Here is a 15165-nt window from a genome sequence, read left to right as displayed (position 1 = left end):
AGGGACGGACGGAGGGAGGGAGACTTCTTGCAGGGCTGCAGGTCCAGATGCGCCAAATTACAAACCGTGAGGTGAAATATTACCGGAAATTAGAGATTGTGGCTTTCAAAACAAACGCCATCATTAATCACCTGGAAGACACAATGTGAAAAGTCAGTTTGGTTCAAAATGGTGCATCGTCTTTTAGTTTAATTAATAATAATTGATATTATGGTTTTCTTTATAGTCAAACGTGTTAAACAAGCTGCAGCCCACTGAAGTGATGTTAAAGGTTTTTATTACCCTCTAACTCAACGTGCTTAGGACTTCACATTTTACCCTAACTACAATAAAACAGTATAACGCAGAGACTGGTTGATTTAATGTAGTGGAAATATTTACCCAAAGATGAAGTAAGATAGTACAGTTTGTACTTCAGGTATTCGAGTACACCTGTGGTCATTTAGTACTATTTTAAGTCCCAGTACACTTGATATTAAAGTCTATTTAAAAACTGTAATTATCCTGCTCACATTAGTGACAGCAGATTAATTATTGCCTGTTCCTCCCCACGCTGCTCATACCTGAGTGCACTGATCAGGCTACAAGCAGCTATGTTACAGCTCCACCTGTAATTCAGAGAGAGCACAGGTGTTTATTTTGAAGGTGTCCACCGGAACCAGTCCGTCTGCAGCGGGACTCACCTGACGACAGAGACGAGCGGCAGAAAAATCGGCGTCTAAATCGCGACGTCGTGAAAAATCTGCACCTGCGCGTGAATTACTGACCCAGGTGCGACTCACGTGACGTCCCGCACGTGCTGCTGTTGGGTCCCACGTGGACTGGACACACTCACCTGTCCACACCGGTCATGATATAAGATCAGAGAGAAGAGACAGAAGATATTACTGAAGTAGTGTTGGGATACTGATTACACTACATCTGGGAAAGTAATGAGATTCCTGGTTGCCAAGATACAGAGCTACTTAATTAGCATGTTTACTAATGAAGTATTCTGCACACTTACCATCATACTATCACTATACAGTGACAGTGTCTTGTCTTATCTCCACATCTTTATCTACACTGAAGATCAAAATTAGGATTTTATTAATGATTATTATTGAAATGTTTTATCATTATGGGCAACTTGAGGGCGCAGGATGATTCATCAGGGGAACTTTGTCCCTCAGAGACTTGATGCTCTCCACATTTTCACATTTCATAATCAGTCACCGTACACTGACATCAAGCTGACATGAACCAGGTTACATGTGGTCGTTTGAGATTCTTATGCAGGGGTTAGGGTTTCTGTAGCTAAACCTACACTTTTTATTCATCTTGTTTTGTTCAGGAACTCTCCAGTCACCGAGCTTCACTTCTGTTCTTGGTCTTTGCCTCCTGTTAGTGGTAAACACACAGTACTGCAGCACAGGAGACTGCACCATGTGGCATTTTATTAAACGTGTTCTGTGACTCTGCCATAGAAATATGGTGCATTGTGCTTGAGCTGTGGTGTCAACTATGATAATATAAATGCAGCACAAGCCAGCACACAGTGGGTGTCGAATCATAGGCAGGTGTTGTACAATTAGTTGGGTTAAGCAAAACAACATGCACCAACTCCAAAAGGGATAGAGGTAAAACATTTCACTGAAGTTATTAAATGTGAAATATGAGTTCAGTGAACTCCCAATTAATGCTGAACCATGTCACTTTGTGGTGAAACCCTATCTCATATAAACAATTCAGTGTTACTCCAGTACTCTGGAGTAACACTGTGATTGTACTTGTTTTAATCATGTAAAAATAAAATGAGCGAGTGGAAATACATGTGGGATACATTTTAGGTGAGGTAAATTTGGGGATTATGGTTAGGGTTAGGGCAATCTAGGATCCTGAAAGCTCCAGTTCAGCTTTGAAGCATGTTTAGAAATTTAATTAGGGTTGGACACATGCAAAAAGTGAATTTCACACTGATAAACTCCTCTATGACACTATATTATCAAAATTATAATGTATTTTTAAAATATTTAATTCTACTAATTTGATGCTTAAATACAATCGTGTTATTTGGCAAGATAGGAATATGTAGAGACAAACAAAAATGAACACTGTTTGGGAGTTTAATTAAAAAATAACAGGCCAGTGAGAGAATAGCTGTGACCTCTAGTGGATAATGCGGATATTTCAATTAAATAATCTACTGGCTTTATTTTATCTGATGACTCGAGTAGAAACGGGACAGACGGGGTTATTAGTGTTCCCTGGTCAAACTGATAGATGTTTGTATAATGTTTAGTGGGACTTATTGTGGATTAAGTGTTAACCGAGCATCCATTCGTAATAGTAACCGCAGCTGTTATTCGCACCACCGGCCGCGGGCGGCGCTGTTCACAACGGCTTTAACCGGTTTTCAATCCGCTTCAGCTGCTCATGTCGTCTTTCCGGTGCCCCCGTCGCCCCGCTCCCTCCCGATGCTAGCACCGTCGGGCTTGGCTGTGGGAGCGTAATGGCGGTGCACCGGGGACCCTCTACGAAATGGCTCTTCACCCGGGAGCAGCTCGAAAACACACCGTCTCGACGCTGCGGAATAGAGGCTGACAGGGAGCTCTCTTACCGGCAGCAGGCCGCCAACTTAATCCAAGATATAGGCCAGAGACTCAACGTGTATCCTTTCTGAAACGTTAAGGCTAATGGCCGGTGGACGGTTAGCCCGAGATGGCATTAGCTTACACAAGAGCCTCAGTGGCTGCTTACAGTTTTTTTTAACTAATCGAAACGCACTCAAGATCAATCTTTTTCGCACACAAAGCCTTATCTGGTAGGATTTGGCGTTTAACTTGGCGAAATCGATGTTTATATTCCGTTAGAAGCGCTGAGGCCTGCTAGCTTAGCTATTGTTTTGTGTCTTTAGACTACACAGTCTATTGTCAGCTTTGTGTCCAACGATACCGGCGAAAAGTGATTAGTGATACTGATTGAATGTGTACTTTAAACTGAAGACTACTTTACAGTTGGGCGCCTGTATTGACAGACTTATTGAAGCTGATGATTTTAAGCAGAGCTTCATTTTAAGCCGGTAGCTGCACGTTTTGCTAACTGTCCACTCAAGCTAGCTTGATGCTAATGTGCCAACGTTGCTGTGCTAAAGCTACTAGAAGTCAGACTTTATTTATTTTTACTGCATATGATTCACACTCTATTCTTTAACCTTATAACCAGCTCTCAACTGATTATCAACACCGCAATAGTATATATGCACAGATTTTATATGATTCACTCCTTCACCAAATTCCACAGAAATGTAAGTACCACATCTGATACCATAATTACTGGTGATACCAGCTGTGAAAACTGACTGAGCTTTTCTTTATAGATCATTTCTCAGACCACGTTGTTCCTGGCAGCTAAAGTTGAAGAGCAGCCCAGGAAGCTGGAGCACGTCATTAAAATAGCCCATGCCTGCGTTAACCCACAAGAGCCTGCCCTAGACACTAAAAGCAATGTAAGGAAACTGTCATTACTATACTAGTAATATACTGCTTGACAGAGTTGCAGATATGATGTAAGTATAATGGATGATCTTCAAGCTTTAGTTCAATACTGAATCTACTTATTGTATCAATTTGTGTTTGACTGCTATGTTTACCTTGTTGACATAATTTGCTGTATATCTTCAGTGAACCTCCATGCCATTCATTACAACGTACATCCCCTGCTGATGACTGCAGAATGTCATTTTACACTTACTGTCATTTGACATCTTGACATATTTCAAAGGGATGCAGTGGTAAAAATCATCCCTACTGTAATAGCCTATGCTCTCTCTTAACCTGCTTTATTCCTTTTTGCCAGTTCCTAAACCTAATTTAATGTCACATGAAAACATGTGTACTATCATAAATTTAAACCAATTTTCTTTTATAGTGGACTTCATACTGTCAGTTCATTTAAACTTGGTATTGTATGACACATTGGATTTGTCAGGATTTACTGTAAGTGCCTGAAACAAATGGCTGTAGCAGGCTCATGCACCTGAAATGTGCAGGATCACCCTCTTCAAGTGATGGTTGCCCACTGGCAGAGGTTTTGTTTTGTGGGAATGTTGATGGTCTGTTGAATATGTTTCTTGTTGGAGGAAAGTAGATTATACATTTTTTATTTATTGGTTGTTTTCAGGCATTCCAGCAGCAAGCACAAGAGCTTGTAGCACTGGAAACAATAGTGCTACAAACGCTGGGTAAGTGCTCCTCGGTAATGTGTGTAACTGTGTGATTTGGGCCTTTTTCCTATGTGTTGAATTACATAGCTGGTTTTCACAGTCAGCCATTTCAACAGCATTATTGTCAACGAGTGAAATATGTGCAAACAAGCAAAGTTATACAAGTACCACAGAGTGGTATATACAAAGTTTGCATTTTAACAATGTGGCTCTTTCCCGCTATACTTCATTTTTTTTAAACAAGTGTAGACCACAGTATCCAATGGGGGTTTCTGGTTTCTTTTTGTTTTTGCCGTTATGCTCAAATCGTCATAGTTCAACATCTTGATTGCAGGTTTTGAAATAACAGTTGATCATCCACACACAGATGTTGTGAGGTGTTCCCAGCTAGTGCGAGGTATAACCCTTTTTTCTTCTATTTTTCTTACTATAAATTATTTCCAAATTGAAAATTAAATAAATGTTAAAACTTATATATGAATGCAGTTTCATATTTTAACTCAGTTCTAAATTAGACTATTTTCTTCTTTTACAGCAAGCAAGGATTTGGCACAGACTTCCTATTTCATGGCTACCAACAGGTTATTATCCTGTTCCCATTATTGCACTGTAATGGCACACTATGGCTTCCTGTCCTGCAGGGACCCCCTTCCTGTGTCCAACGCCCTGTTTGCACTTGGATTTTGGGAACCCCCAGTGTGGGGAAGTACCGGCCAGGCTGCTATGTGCGGTGTATTGTACAAGGGCTCTGTGTTGGCACATAGGGGTTGAATGCACAATGCGGAGTGTAGTGATGCTGTTTACCTCTCAAGGTGGTTTGGTACAGAGTGCACATATCTAAAAAAACTCAAACGGTAGCCTGAATATAGATTGCCACTAAAGATTCTTAAACTTATAAAGTGTTTTGGTAAGTATAGTTTATAGTTCTTTTTAAATGTTTCATTTTTTGCTTTTTTCCCCACCCCAAAAGAGCTAACGATGAAACTCCAAACTATACTGCAAACTGAATTCTAGTTCAGCTGAGTAATTCTTACTTTTTATTTCAGAAAGAAAACATAGTTGTAAAGGTTTTTATACTTATTTGAATTTCATGTTCAAACTAAGTTTAAAAAAAACTAAAAGCCTTATTGTTTCCAACTGTAGTGTCACAGACTGATCATGGACATAGATGATGTTTAGTCTTAAATATTGGCTTTCATTGTAGGCCACGGTTTTGTATTATTTCGTACTATCATACATCAAAATAGATTTTTACCCAGGTTTATGTAGCAGAGTGTGATGTGCAGTAAATTTTATACTACTGAAATCTCCGTTTGTACTCTGCCTGTAAAAGGGAGTCTAATGTTAGAGGTATTCTAGACAAGCTGATATCACATAGTAGGTGATTCAGCTCATCTGTTGTTATAACTGGGTGTTATTTAAATAAGTTAAATTCTGTCAGTGAGCATTTTTTAGATTCTACCATTAAAAACTAAACTATATGACTTGACGTAAACCTTGTAAACCCTCTCAGTTGTGATAGAGCAGTCAGCAGTTTTATATATTGGTAACTGAAATCGGAGGAGTTCACTCTACCTGTTTTGTTTTATGGATTGTTTTTGTACTACATAACAAGACATCTAAAATATTTGAACTGTGTATTTCAGGTTATTTGCAGCCCAGGCTGACTTTTACCACCTCGTTCATGCTTTACTTTTCCGAGGAGAGGCAGTTTGCAGTGTAGTTTGTGATTCAGGGTGCACGGGAAATTTACCTCAGAAAACATAAATCCTAATGATTAGTTAAGTTAAAGTTAATTTTACAATTCATATAAATACATATACACATTTTTCTAATTCACTTTATGGGTTAAGATTGAGAATCTGGTTTTGATGTTATTTCCCTTTTTATATTCAAATCAAAATAGAATTAATTAAATGGCCCAATGTAGGTTCAGTATATTTGTTTCTATATTATCACATGAAACTGTGCATTCAGACATGTAGGAACATGTCCTAACAAACATAGGTTTACTTCCAGTTCTGTAAGGTAAGGCTGTGTGTATGTGATGTGAAAATAATGAGTTTGACTAAATCCAGTCTTACTTTAAACTTGTATTCACGATTCCTGTTAAACTGCATATATTGTGTGTGTGTGTATGTATTTCCTATATGTCGGTATAAAAGCCCCTCAGCTGACATTTGTATCGTTCTGCTGTGCTTCTTGTCTCCTCCTGCAGTTTACACCTCACCACCTTCTGCCTGCAGTACAGGCCCACAGTTGTCGCGTGTGTCTGCATCCACCTGGCCTGTAAATGGTCCAACTGGGAGATCCCTGTGTCCACAGATGGCAAACACTGGTGGGAGTACGTGGACCGTACCGTAACATTACAGCTGCTGGACGGTAGGAGCTCTCATTCGCTATTTATGAACTAGTACTGATACTGTTGTTTAGTATAAGTTGAGGTTTTTGCTCTTAAATTGAGTACTCAACTTTTACTTAATTCTAAAGTAACAGTAGTTGGTTTGGCTGTGGGATTATATCAGCCCAGTTTTAGTGTAAATCAGCTTGTTTTCAGTATTGTTTTATAGTCAACTTAACAAATTATCTGTGATTCTAGTGAGCTACACTCATTTGATCTACGTTGACATGGTGGAGCTTAATTTTACTTGTTTCAGCGTTTTAATATTTGAACAAATGTGGCAGAATTTTGCAAGTACTGAGACAGAACGGCTCTCCCTGGTCTCCCCTGGCCAACCATATGTAATTGGCATGTTGTAGTGTCACAGGGATCCACGGCAATCAGCAAATACTGCCAGATTTAAGTGTTAAAAATAAGCCAACATAAAAAGAGGTGTTCACTGATGTGGTGTCTTTACGGTTTTCAGAACTCACACATGAGTTTCTTCAAATCCTGGAGAAGACGCCCAGCAGGCTGAAGAGGATACGAAACTGGAGGGTACATCATGAATATTCAAACGATAGGCAAACAAATAAAAGCAGTACTCTGCTTGTATAGCTTGGTTGCAGCAAGTCAGGATAAAATGTCAGTATCTCATGCTAAATTGTGCTTGTACGTTGTTTTATAGGCCATTCAAGCAGCTAAGAAGCCAAAGACGGAGGGTTCGGCAGTGGACAGTGCCTTCCAGGGGACGTCCTTAGAAGGCCTTCCTGGTGTCGCTAATTCCTTCTTCCCCTCCTCAGCATCAGACTCTACAGACATGCCCTCCCTGAACAGCATTGCAGCCTCCTACGCCTCCTACCAGCCGCTCAGTGACCAGTCAAAGGCTTGCGGCTATGACCAGTTCTCACAGCCTCCTCATTCAGACTTCACACTAGTCAAACACGAACACAAAGCTTCAGGTGGGAGTAGCAGCAAACACCAGCAGCTCGGGGCGAACGCTGCAGCCTTTTCACGGCCGCAGAAAGTTTTGACTCTGGAAAAGTACAGAGAGAAACATGCGGCGGAGCTGGCTTTGCAGAACGGTATAACAGAGGAGCCTGGCACAGATATGTACGTGCTTCCTCCAGCTCTCTCCTCTCACCACCACAAAAAACGCTCACAGCCTCAGCAGGCTGGCCAGTCAGGTGACAGCCGGAGAGAGAAGTCCAGCTCTAAAAAGGCTCGGCTGAATCCTTCCTTCGCAGAGAACGGGTCCGCCTCTAGCGAGGAGCTCAAAATGAGAATTAAGGTTTCATCTGAGCGTCACGGAGGTTCAGAGCACAGCGGGACTGTGTCTGGAAAAGACAAGCATAAAGAGCACAGCGGCCACCGCCACTCAAAACACGGCCACTCACACTCGTATTCCCTGAGTGGAAACAGCAGAGGGACAATAGACAACACCCCCCTGTCTCTACGGGCTCCCAGCAGCCACTGCAATGATGGGAGCTCCTCTGGCTCGTCTCGTAAGAGGCCTCACTCCGACGCCGGAAACCACAACCACCACCACCACTCATCTAAGAGCAGCCGGAGCTCCAAAGGAGCCCTGAGCTCGTCCCACTACTCGTCAGAGAGTGGCCAGAGGATGATGGAGCACCACGGCCACGATGGAACCAACGGCATGCTCACCTCCAACGGCCAACACACTGACTACAAAAACACTTTCGACATGCTGGACTCTTTACTAAGTGCCCAAGGAATGAACTTGTAACCCATGACAACCAACCCCAGTGTTGTCTAGAATAAGGTATTACCACATTTAATAGAATTTTAAAAATGAATTTATTTGTCTTAAGTTATCTGAATTCTGCATCACCCTCAGTCGTGTCTACACACTGATTACTGATGATTCTGTCAGAAATGTAAAATTATATGCGTAGAGCTGTGTACTACTAGCTTGCAAAAAAAGAAGTTACAAGAATATGGCTGAAAAGAAATGGGGATTTTAAACATTCTTTTAACGCAAGCAGACATGATGATGATGATGATGATGATTTTAACGTGCATGTTTTCAGTCACAGAAGGGAAGCTTGCTAGTGTGCGCAGCCATCGTGACAGTTTACAGTTAATGTTTTTCTTTTGTTGTTGTATGTTAAGACATTATGTTGAACTAAAAATCTCAGGTCTTGAACTTTTTGATATAAGAACAAATCTTCCTCTGTTTGGGTTTATTACCTTTAGCTGTGGAGATGTATCGCCTCGTCTACTTGCTGACGAAGATGGCAGAACTTTGGTATCTGTCTTAGGAAACATTGTCTGCTTATTATTCAAAGATTGCATCAATAGTTCCAACAAAAACAATACAAATGTGAGGCAAACTCTATTTGCGGTCTGCTGGAACGTCCGAGGCTGCTTCTGAACTTAATGTGCAGACTCATTATAGAGCCACAAATGAAGTTTATGTTACTTCTGCTGTGAAAGTGCATTTCAAATATATCGGCTAAAATTGCAAAAAGGCCTTGTGATTGTACCTTGTCAATCGCTATTCAGTATAAATGTTACTACCTATCAGAAAATACAGATCTCTAAAATAAAACTGTGTATATAGGACTGTAGTTCAGATTTAGAACTGTTGGTTTATTGCATCAGTCCAGACCTTCCTCCATTCAGTGTATCGTGAGATCTAAAGCAGACTCTGTATTGAACGTATCCTCGATTTGTGTATTGGGAGCCCAAATAAAGTTGTAAAAATGATTTTTACACAACAAAGCGATTTTTCTGTTTTTGTTTTATTGTATGTATTGATTTAAAAGAAAATAACAGATTGAAAATAATAGGTTAAGAAGCTAAATGTGTCCATACAGTGGGACAAAAGGCAAACCTGTAAAATGATGGAAGTGTGTAGAGTTTGGTTTGGTCCATTTGGTCCATTGAGTTACATCTGTCAGAGACGCAGTTTTATTAAATTAATTAAATTAATCACTTTCCGCACAACAGGTTAAATTAGCAACAGACTCCTCACCACAGCTGATCAGCTGGAGCAACGAGGACGCTTTCTGTATAAGTTCCTGTGTTTCAAACTTGACATCTTTTAATCGGTCCTGTAGATTATGAACCTTCATGGTTTTTGTCAGAGCAGTTCTTCGTTGTCTGTCGTTATAAGTAAAAACAAACTTAACGTTAGCTTGCTGCCGACCTAGCTAGCGTTTTCTGCTAAGTAGGCTAATGTTAGCCGAGTCGCTACAGGAAACGGTCCTTCAAAATAAAAGCGTGGCGCCGGAAAATCATTACACTTCACAAAATAAAGTAATTTGTAAACCACTAAATAACCAATAAAGTAAAGTAAAGTAGTTAGTTAATAAGTTAACAATTTTACATTTACTTGATCTATTGATACAATTTCAACATAATTAGTTTTTTTTTTTTTTGAGTAAAATAATTTACTAATATTTATACCCTGTTTGTTGATATTAACTTTCTTAATTAAAGCATTGGTTTCCTTTTTTCTTTTTGTCTGACATACTAGTTTATGCAAAGGCCCCTTTCTGCCAAAACATTCCTAAAATCAACATGGAGCACTGGTTCTTATTTTGGCTTCTAAAGCATAGTGGATTAATAATGTACTATATTAATCAGTAGTTTGGTTGCTGCTACTGAATTAGTAATGTAAATGTGGGTAAGGCATGATTGGAAATACATGGTGAGCTGCTTTTTTGTTTGTTTTTTGTATTTAGCATATTAACAGGATTTTCTCTTAATAACCATGGGAACTAGGAGAAAAAAAAATGTAACAGCTGAATTACTTTACATTTTCCTTTGTTCTAGCAAAAGGACCCAGCAGGAAAGAAACCTGCTGTTTGGTCCCTCCAACAAACCTCAATGAGCTTTGAAGGTTTAGCTTTAGACTTTACACTCTAACAATGCAGCGTTGATGGTTCATTTGTGGGTGGAACATAAATCCAGTTCCTGATAATTAACTAGCACCCTCAGAGCAGACGCAGCGTTTTCACCAAGTATTACCTTCTAATTTTAGCGTGGAAGACAATGGGGAAATTCAGCAGGAGGACGTCAGTGAAAATTCAACCATCTGGACATTCTTGCACACTGGTGGGAGGGTGATGATTTATTTTCAGCTACCTCTCAAGCTGAATAAGAGACGCCTACTGCTTGAAAATCCGCAGAGAGGAAGAGATATGAGCAGCTTTTGAATACAACAAATCCCAGAATTAAGAGCCATCTGAAAGGAAAACACCATCCAAGCTCTAATTACAACTCAAAGAACAGGAACATACTGTCTATAGCTGTGTGCCGGCAAAGGTCCCAGACACAAATACCATTATTATCATGATTGTTTTAGCAGCAAAATAGAAGTTCTTGGATGATTAATTTACACTTTAAAAGATTATTAATAAGATATTTTCCATCTCAAGCGATGTCTCCCTTTTAATGCTCTCTAGCTGCGAGATAAATTAATGCAAAAAGACGATAGCATCGCGTCAATTTATTTTGTGTGGGACATGACTAGAAGCACTCGCAGCCATTTCTCAAACAGTTGCAGATTCTAGCATACAGCTGAAATCTGTATTCTTCTTCATGTCATGATTCTGTGATTCACAGCTGTTTAATTGCCCGGTATCCACTAGATGGCAGTATTACCATTGGCCTTTAACTCCACCACTACAAACCTCCAGCATCAATATCTGTTTTTAGCACAATTTTTTTTATATAAAAAAGCAAACAAGACGCAGTGTTGAATAACCTTGTAAAAAAAAAAGGATTCTGTTTTTCATGCCATAAATCTTAGGTGCCTCTCTACACACTTTGTTATCCTCAGTCACAACAATCACACAAACGTCAGCTCATAGAGCCACAAACTTTGGACTTGATCCATCTCATTAACAGATTCAGATAACCGTCAGATGGCTGAGGCTCAGAGACTTTCCGGGAAGTGTCACGGCATTTGGTAATTTCAGTGCTGGAGTTGATCAAAAGGCCTTTGCAGAGCAGCATGTGGTGCACTTATACTCATATGAGTCTTAATGCAAATGATGGCCAGGAAATTGTGCAGGAAAGTGGCATAATTATAAGCCATTGAAAGTCCATTGTCATTCCTGTCTGAGAGGTCTCTCTTGAAAAATCAGGAGCTGATGGAAACCCTTCTAAGTACCTGAGATAGAGCCAGAGGGGGAAAATGACTGGGCCTGGGCTGCCATTATGCCATGGTACCACAATTATATCCAATGATTGGCAGGAGCATAATTTAGCCTCTGTCTTCATGGTGTGGTTTACTTTTTGTTTCCAATCAGTGCTAAGGTATTCCTATTTCAGTTGGTTAAGACAAGCTGCAACACTCTGTTTATCCAGCTATTCTTGGTGAAAAACAAGACATTATTTCACAGTTTTCCTCTGTAATTATTCCCTTTACTACCCCAGTTTATTTCTCCGCCTGATGCAAATGCATCCTCTTGCGGCCTGAACACCAGAGATTCATGTTTGTGGTGGGAACTGCAGAGCACCAGCTGTCCTTTAAAAAGAGACAGCTTAAAACACACACTCACGCACACACACACACACACACACAGATGATGTGAAATGTCTTCTTCCCTACTCGTCCCCAATCATCAATAATTCACGGACTTCGACATTTGAACTAATTATGGTGCACCAATGGCCTATTTGAGAAGGGTCCTGTCAGATGAAAGCGTGTAGGTCCTTCCTGTCAGCGGTGGAAGCAGCAGAATGAAGCGACAGCAGTGGAGGCTGGAGCCATTAAATGAATGGAAAGCAACTCTAACAATCATACACCTCTGACATACACATACACATTTAGGAACTGCTGCCTCCAATACAAACACACACATGCACACACCATACACTCAACGTCATCTTTTGCTGCCTCTCTCTCACACACAAAGATGTATACACAAATAAAGAAAAAAAAAAACACAAATTGCTGCCTCACACTCACCCACACTTCTACAGACACATACAGACATGCATAAACATGATGTGCTACAGTAGCTCACACACGTAAACACACACAGTGAAGAGCCCGCCACCTGTGTGGGTTGTTTGGCCTCCTCATCCAGACCTCTCTGGTTTTAATTAGCCTGCTGCTGAAGTGTTTTCCTTTTTATATTCTCTGAAGGGCGATGATAACGGCTACAGCCGAGATGGAGGCTCTCTGCTGGTTTGTTTCATTAGGGAGAGCATAATGACCCTGCAATCACAACACCAAGAAAATACCTACCCTAATAATTATTTTCCTCCTAATGGTTCAGTTTATACTCTGCTATGGCTTTTGTCATCAGTGCCTCAACAACTGAAAAGATTAATGATGTTAATCATGGTAATAATAATAATCATGATATGTATTCTTGTTTTGTTGTTTTTAATTTCTCTCAGATATAGTCCACAACTGTAAAAGACTGATACCATTGGCAACAGCAAACTTGAAGCTAGAGCCAGGAAATAGTTAGCTTAGCTCACCATAAAGGCTGAAACAGCTACCTTAGCTCTTTCATACTCCATACTCTGGCTTTATATTTCAGATACAAACACAGACAGTGGCATCAGTACTCTAACGCTCAAAATGAATGCGTTAAAGTAGAGCAAATAAAACTATTGGTGGCCCAGTTCATTTAGTCATTTTCTTTAGTTTTTCCCTCAATTTATAGCATTTCTGTATGTAAATATATTTATCTATGATGTAGATTGATAATTATCCAAATATTTAAACCAGATAGGTTTAAACCTGTATTATGTTGCTTTGAAGCCAATATAATTTGTATTAGTTACTAACCATTAAAGCTGCACTTTCAATATTTTTAACTATACAGTAAGTCATCTGAAAAGGGTCAGTTAATGTGATAAATCCACACAGTGTTATCACCTAACTCTGCACTTTTTCTCAGGTCTGAATTTAGGCATCTTTTAGCTTATTGTTTCTGATTTACATCCTGCAGCTTTAATGTTTTTTTTTTTTTTTTGTTAGCTAGCTTATTAGGAGAGAAGACCAAAGCAAAGCTGAAATGACTGTGAATATTGGACATTGATTCAAGTGGCCAAGAACACAAATTATCGCCTTGGGTAATTCAGCTATTTGTTAACACACTCGCATATAAAATCGATAAGGTGAATACAATGTTGTCTTCACAGCTTTAATTTTAAGTCTAAAAAGTTAAGAACTAAGTTTCCATGCTAACAATCAATGGCTAACCACTGACAAAAAATGACCTGAGTCATAGTTTGGTATTTGTTAACAAGGTTAGGAAATGATGATTGAGACAAGAAAGAGTTTTAAAGACTTCAGTAACCTCCTGCAAATATACTATTCATTGATTCTGTCTGCTTGAACATCTTGTTCTGGAAGAAGGCCTTCAGTAGGCAAAATGTTTCTACTCAGAATAAATAACAAATAAAGAACCAGACAGCTTTGTAGAACTCGATGAGCTTTGATGTCTGTAAGAAGTCTGTTTATATACTGAATCTATCAAGCAGCCTAAGGTAGCACTAAGGTTTAGACGACAAATATACTGAGGTTAAGAGCTTTCATTTTGGAAAATGATTGGTAAGATGTTGAAATAAATCCCAACTGGCCGGGCTTTGATGTTTGTTTTTTAAAAAGACTTAAACGCAAAGGAACATCTTGAAATTTACAGGAAAAATCCTACAGTATATTCTCTTCTTCATTCTTGACCTATTTCCTTGACCTTCTTGACCTTCTTGCCAAACCGATTGGCTCATTTGTTTATGATGATGCTTTTGTGGATGGATGGCCAATTAAAAATAACTGTTGTCAACTGAGGTTCAGCTATTCGGAGGTTGCTGTGGGAGATACAGCTGGGTGTCATCAGCGTAGCAGAGAAACAAAGCATTATGGATTATGCTGCCTAGTGGGAGTATGAGGAGGAGGATGAGTTGGTTATTGAGAAAGCTGAATTGGAAAGGTAGGAGTTGAAGCTTTCCAAAGCTGGATTTGGGTCGACAGAGCATAGAAATCTGGTTTTCTGTGCTCGCAGCAGTAGGGTGAAGCAGTGGGGGTGCTGCCAAGGGTTTATTGATATTTTAAGGTGAAGCAGCACAGATGAAAATAGCGACCCTGGTTGTGGTTTTGAGATATGATAATGGTGTCTTGTTTCTATAACTAAGGTTGTTTCATAAAATATATTACACAATAATGAAACACACTAAAAACTCTATTTTTTATACCCGCAGTGCCAGACAAGCACAGCAGGTATAAAAGCATTTGTTTTTGTGCATATATTTAACTTTTATTTAGTTCACCTACAGTGCCTTAATGCAGTGTCAAATATTGCAGGACAGACACTGAAATAATGACACCAAAAGATTGTAAACATATGTAATATTCTATTAATGTTCTTTAAAACAGAGGTGTGTGTGTGTGCGTGCCAGCAATTCATGCTTTTGTGTTCACGTTGGTGGGTGTAACAAACCTAATCCCCTCTGTGTGTGAGAAATATCCTAAAGATGCACCTGCTTCAGAATAATTCCTCCACTGTGTGTTCATGTCCTCTTATTTTCTTTCTTTAAATCAGCGTCTCATTAATTTGACAAAGACTCAATGACTCATTTCAGCACA

The 15165-nt window shown here is 39.6% G+C and overlaps 1 protein-coding gene across 3 annotated transcripts; it reads left to right on the top strand.

Moving 5' to 3' along the window:
- The first annotated feature begins 2435 nt into the window (after window positions 1–2435).
- Window positions 2436–9336, top strand: LOC113163868 (cyclin-T2-like). Of its 3 annotated transcripts, XM_026362894.1 has the most exons (9): window positions 2436–2649; window positions 3205–3286; window positions 3359–3487; window positions 4162–4222; window positions 4539–4601; window positions 4740–4785; window positions 6423–6586; window positions 7072–7142; window positions 7273–9336. In XM_026362894.1, the coding sequence occupies exons 1-9, from the start codon at window positions 2492–2494 to the stop codon at window positions 8332–8334; spliced, it is 1836 nt and encodes a 611-aa protein (XP_026218679.1). In that variant the 5' UTR covers window positions 2436–2491; the 3' UTR covers window positions 8335–9336. The 3 variants fall into 3 exon arrangements, 2 of the variants coding, with proteins under 2 accessions (XP_026218679.1, XP_026218680.1); XR_003298947.1 differs by lacking the exons at window positions 7072–7142; window positions 7273–9336 and having other exon boundaries at window positions 4740–5111; window positions 6423–6523; XM_026362895.1 differs by lacking the exons at window positions 7072–7142; window positions 7273–9336 and having other exon boundaries at window positions 4740–6564.
- The last annotated feature ends 5829 nt before the right edge of the window (window positions 9337–15165 follow it).

This window comes from Anabas testudineus, chromosome 2, assembly GCF_900324465.2.
Source record: "Anabas testudineus chromosome 2, fAnaTes1.2, whole genome shotgun sequence".
Lineage (NCBI taxonomy): Eukaryota > Metazoa > Chordata > Actinopteri > Anabantiformes > Anabantidae > Anabas > Anabas testudineus.
Note: the sequence above shows the minus strand (reverse complement) of the source record. Positions and strands in the feature narration are given on the sequence as shown.

Bases quoted from the DNA above. Each gene is read 5' to 3' on its own strand.
- LOC113163868 (XM_026362894.1), top strand. From the start codon at position 2,492: ATGGCGGTGCACCGGGGACCCTCTACGAAATGGCTCTTCACCCGGGAG. The intron at 3,488-4,161 runs GTAAGGAAACTG...GGTTGTTTTCAG, and splicing joins CCCTAGACACTAAAAGCAAT to GCATTCCAGCAGCAAGCACA. The intron at 6,587-7,071 runs GTAGGAGCTCTC...TACGGTTTTCAG, and splicing joins AACATTACAGCTGCTGGACG to AACTCACACATGAGTTTCTT.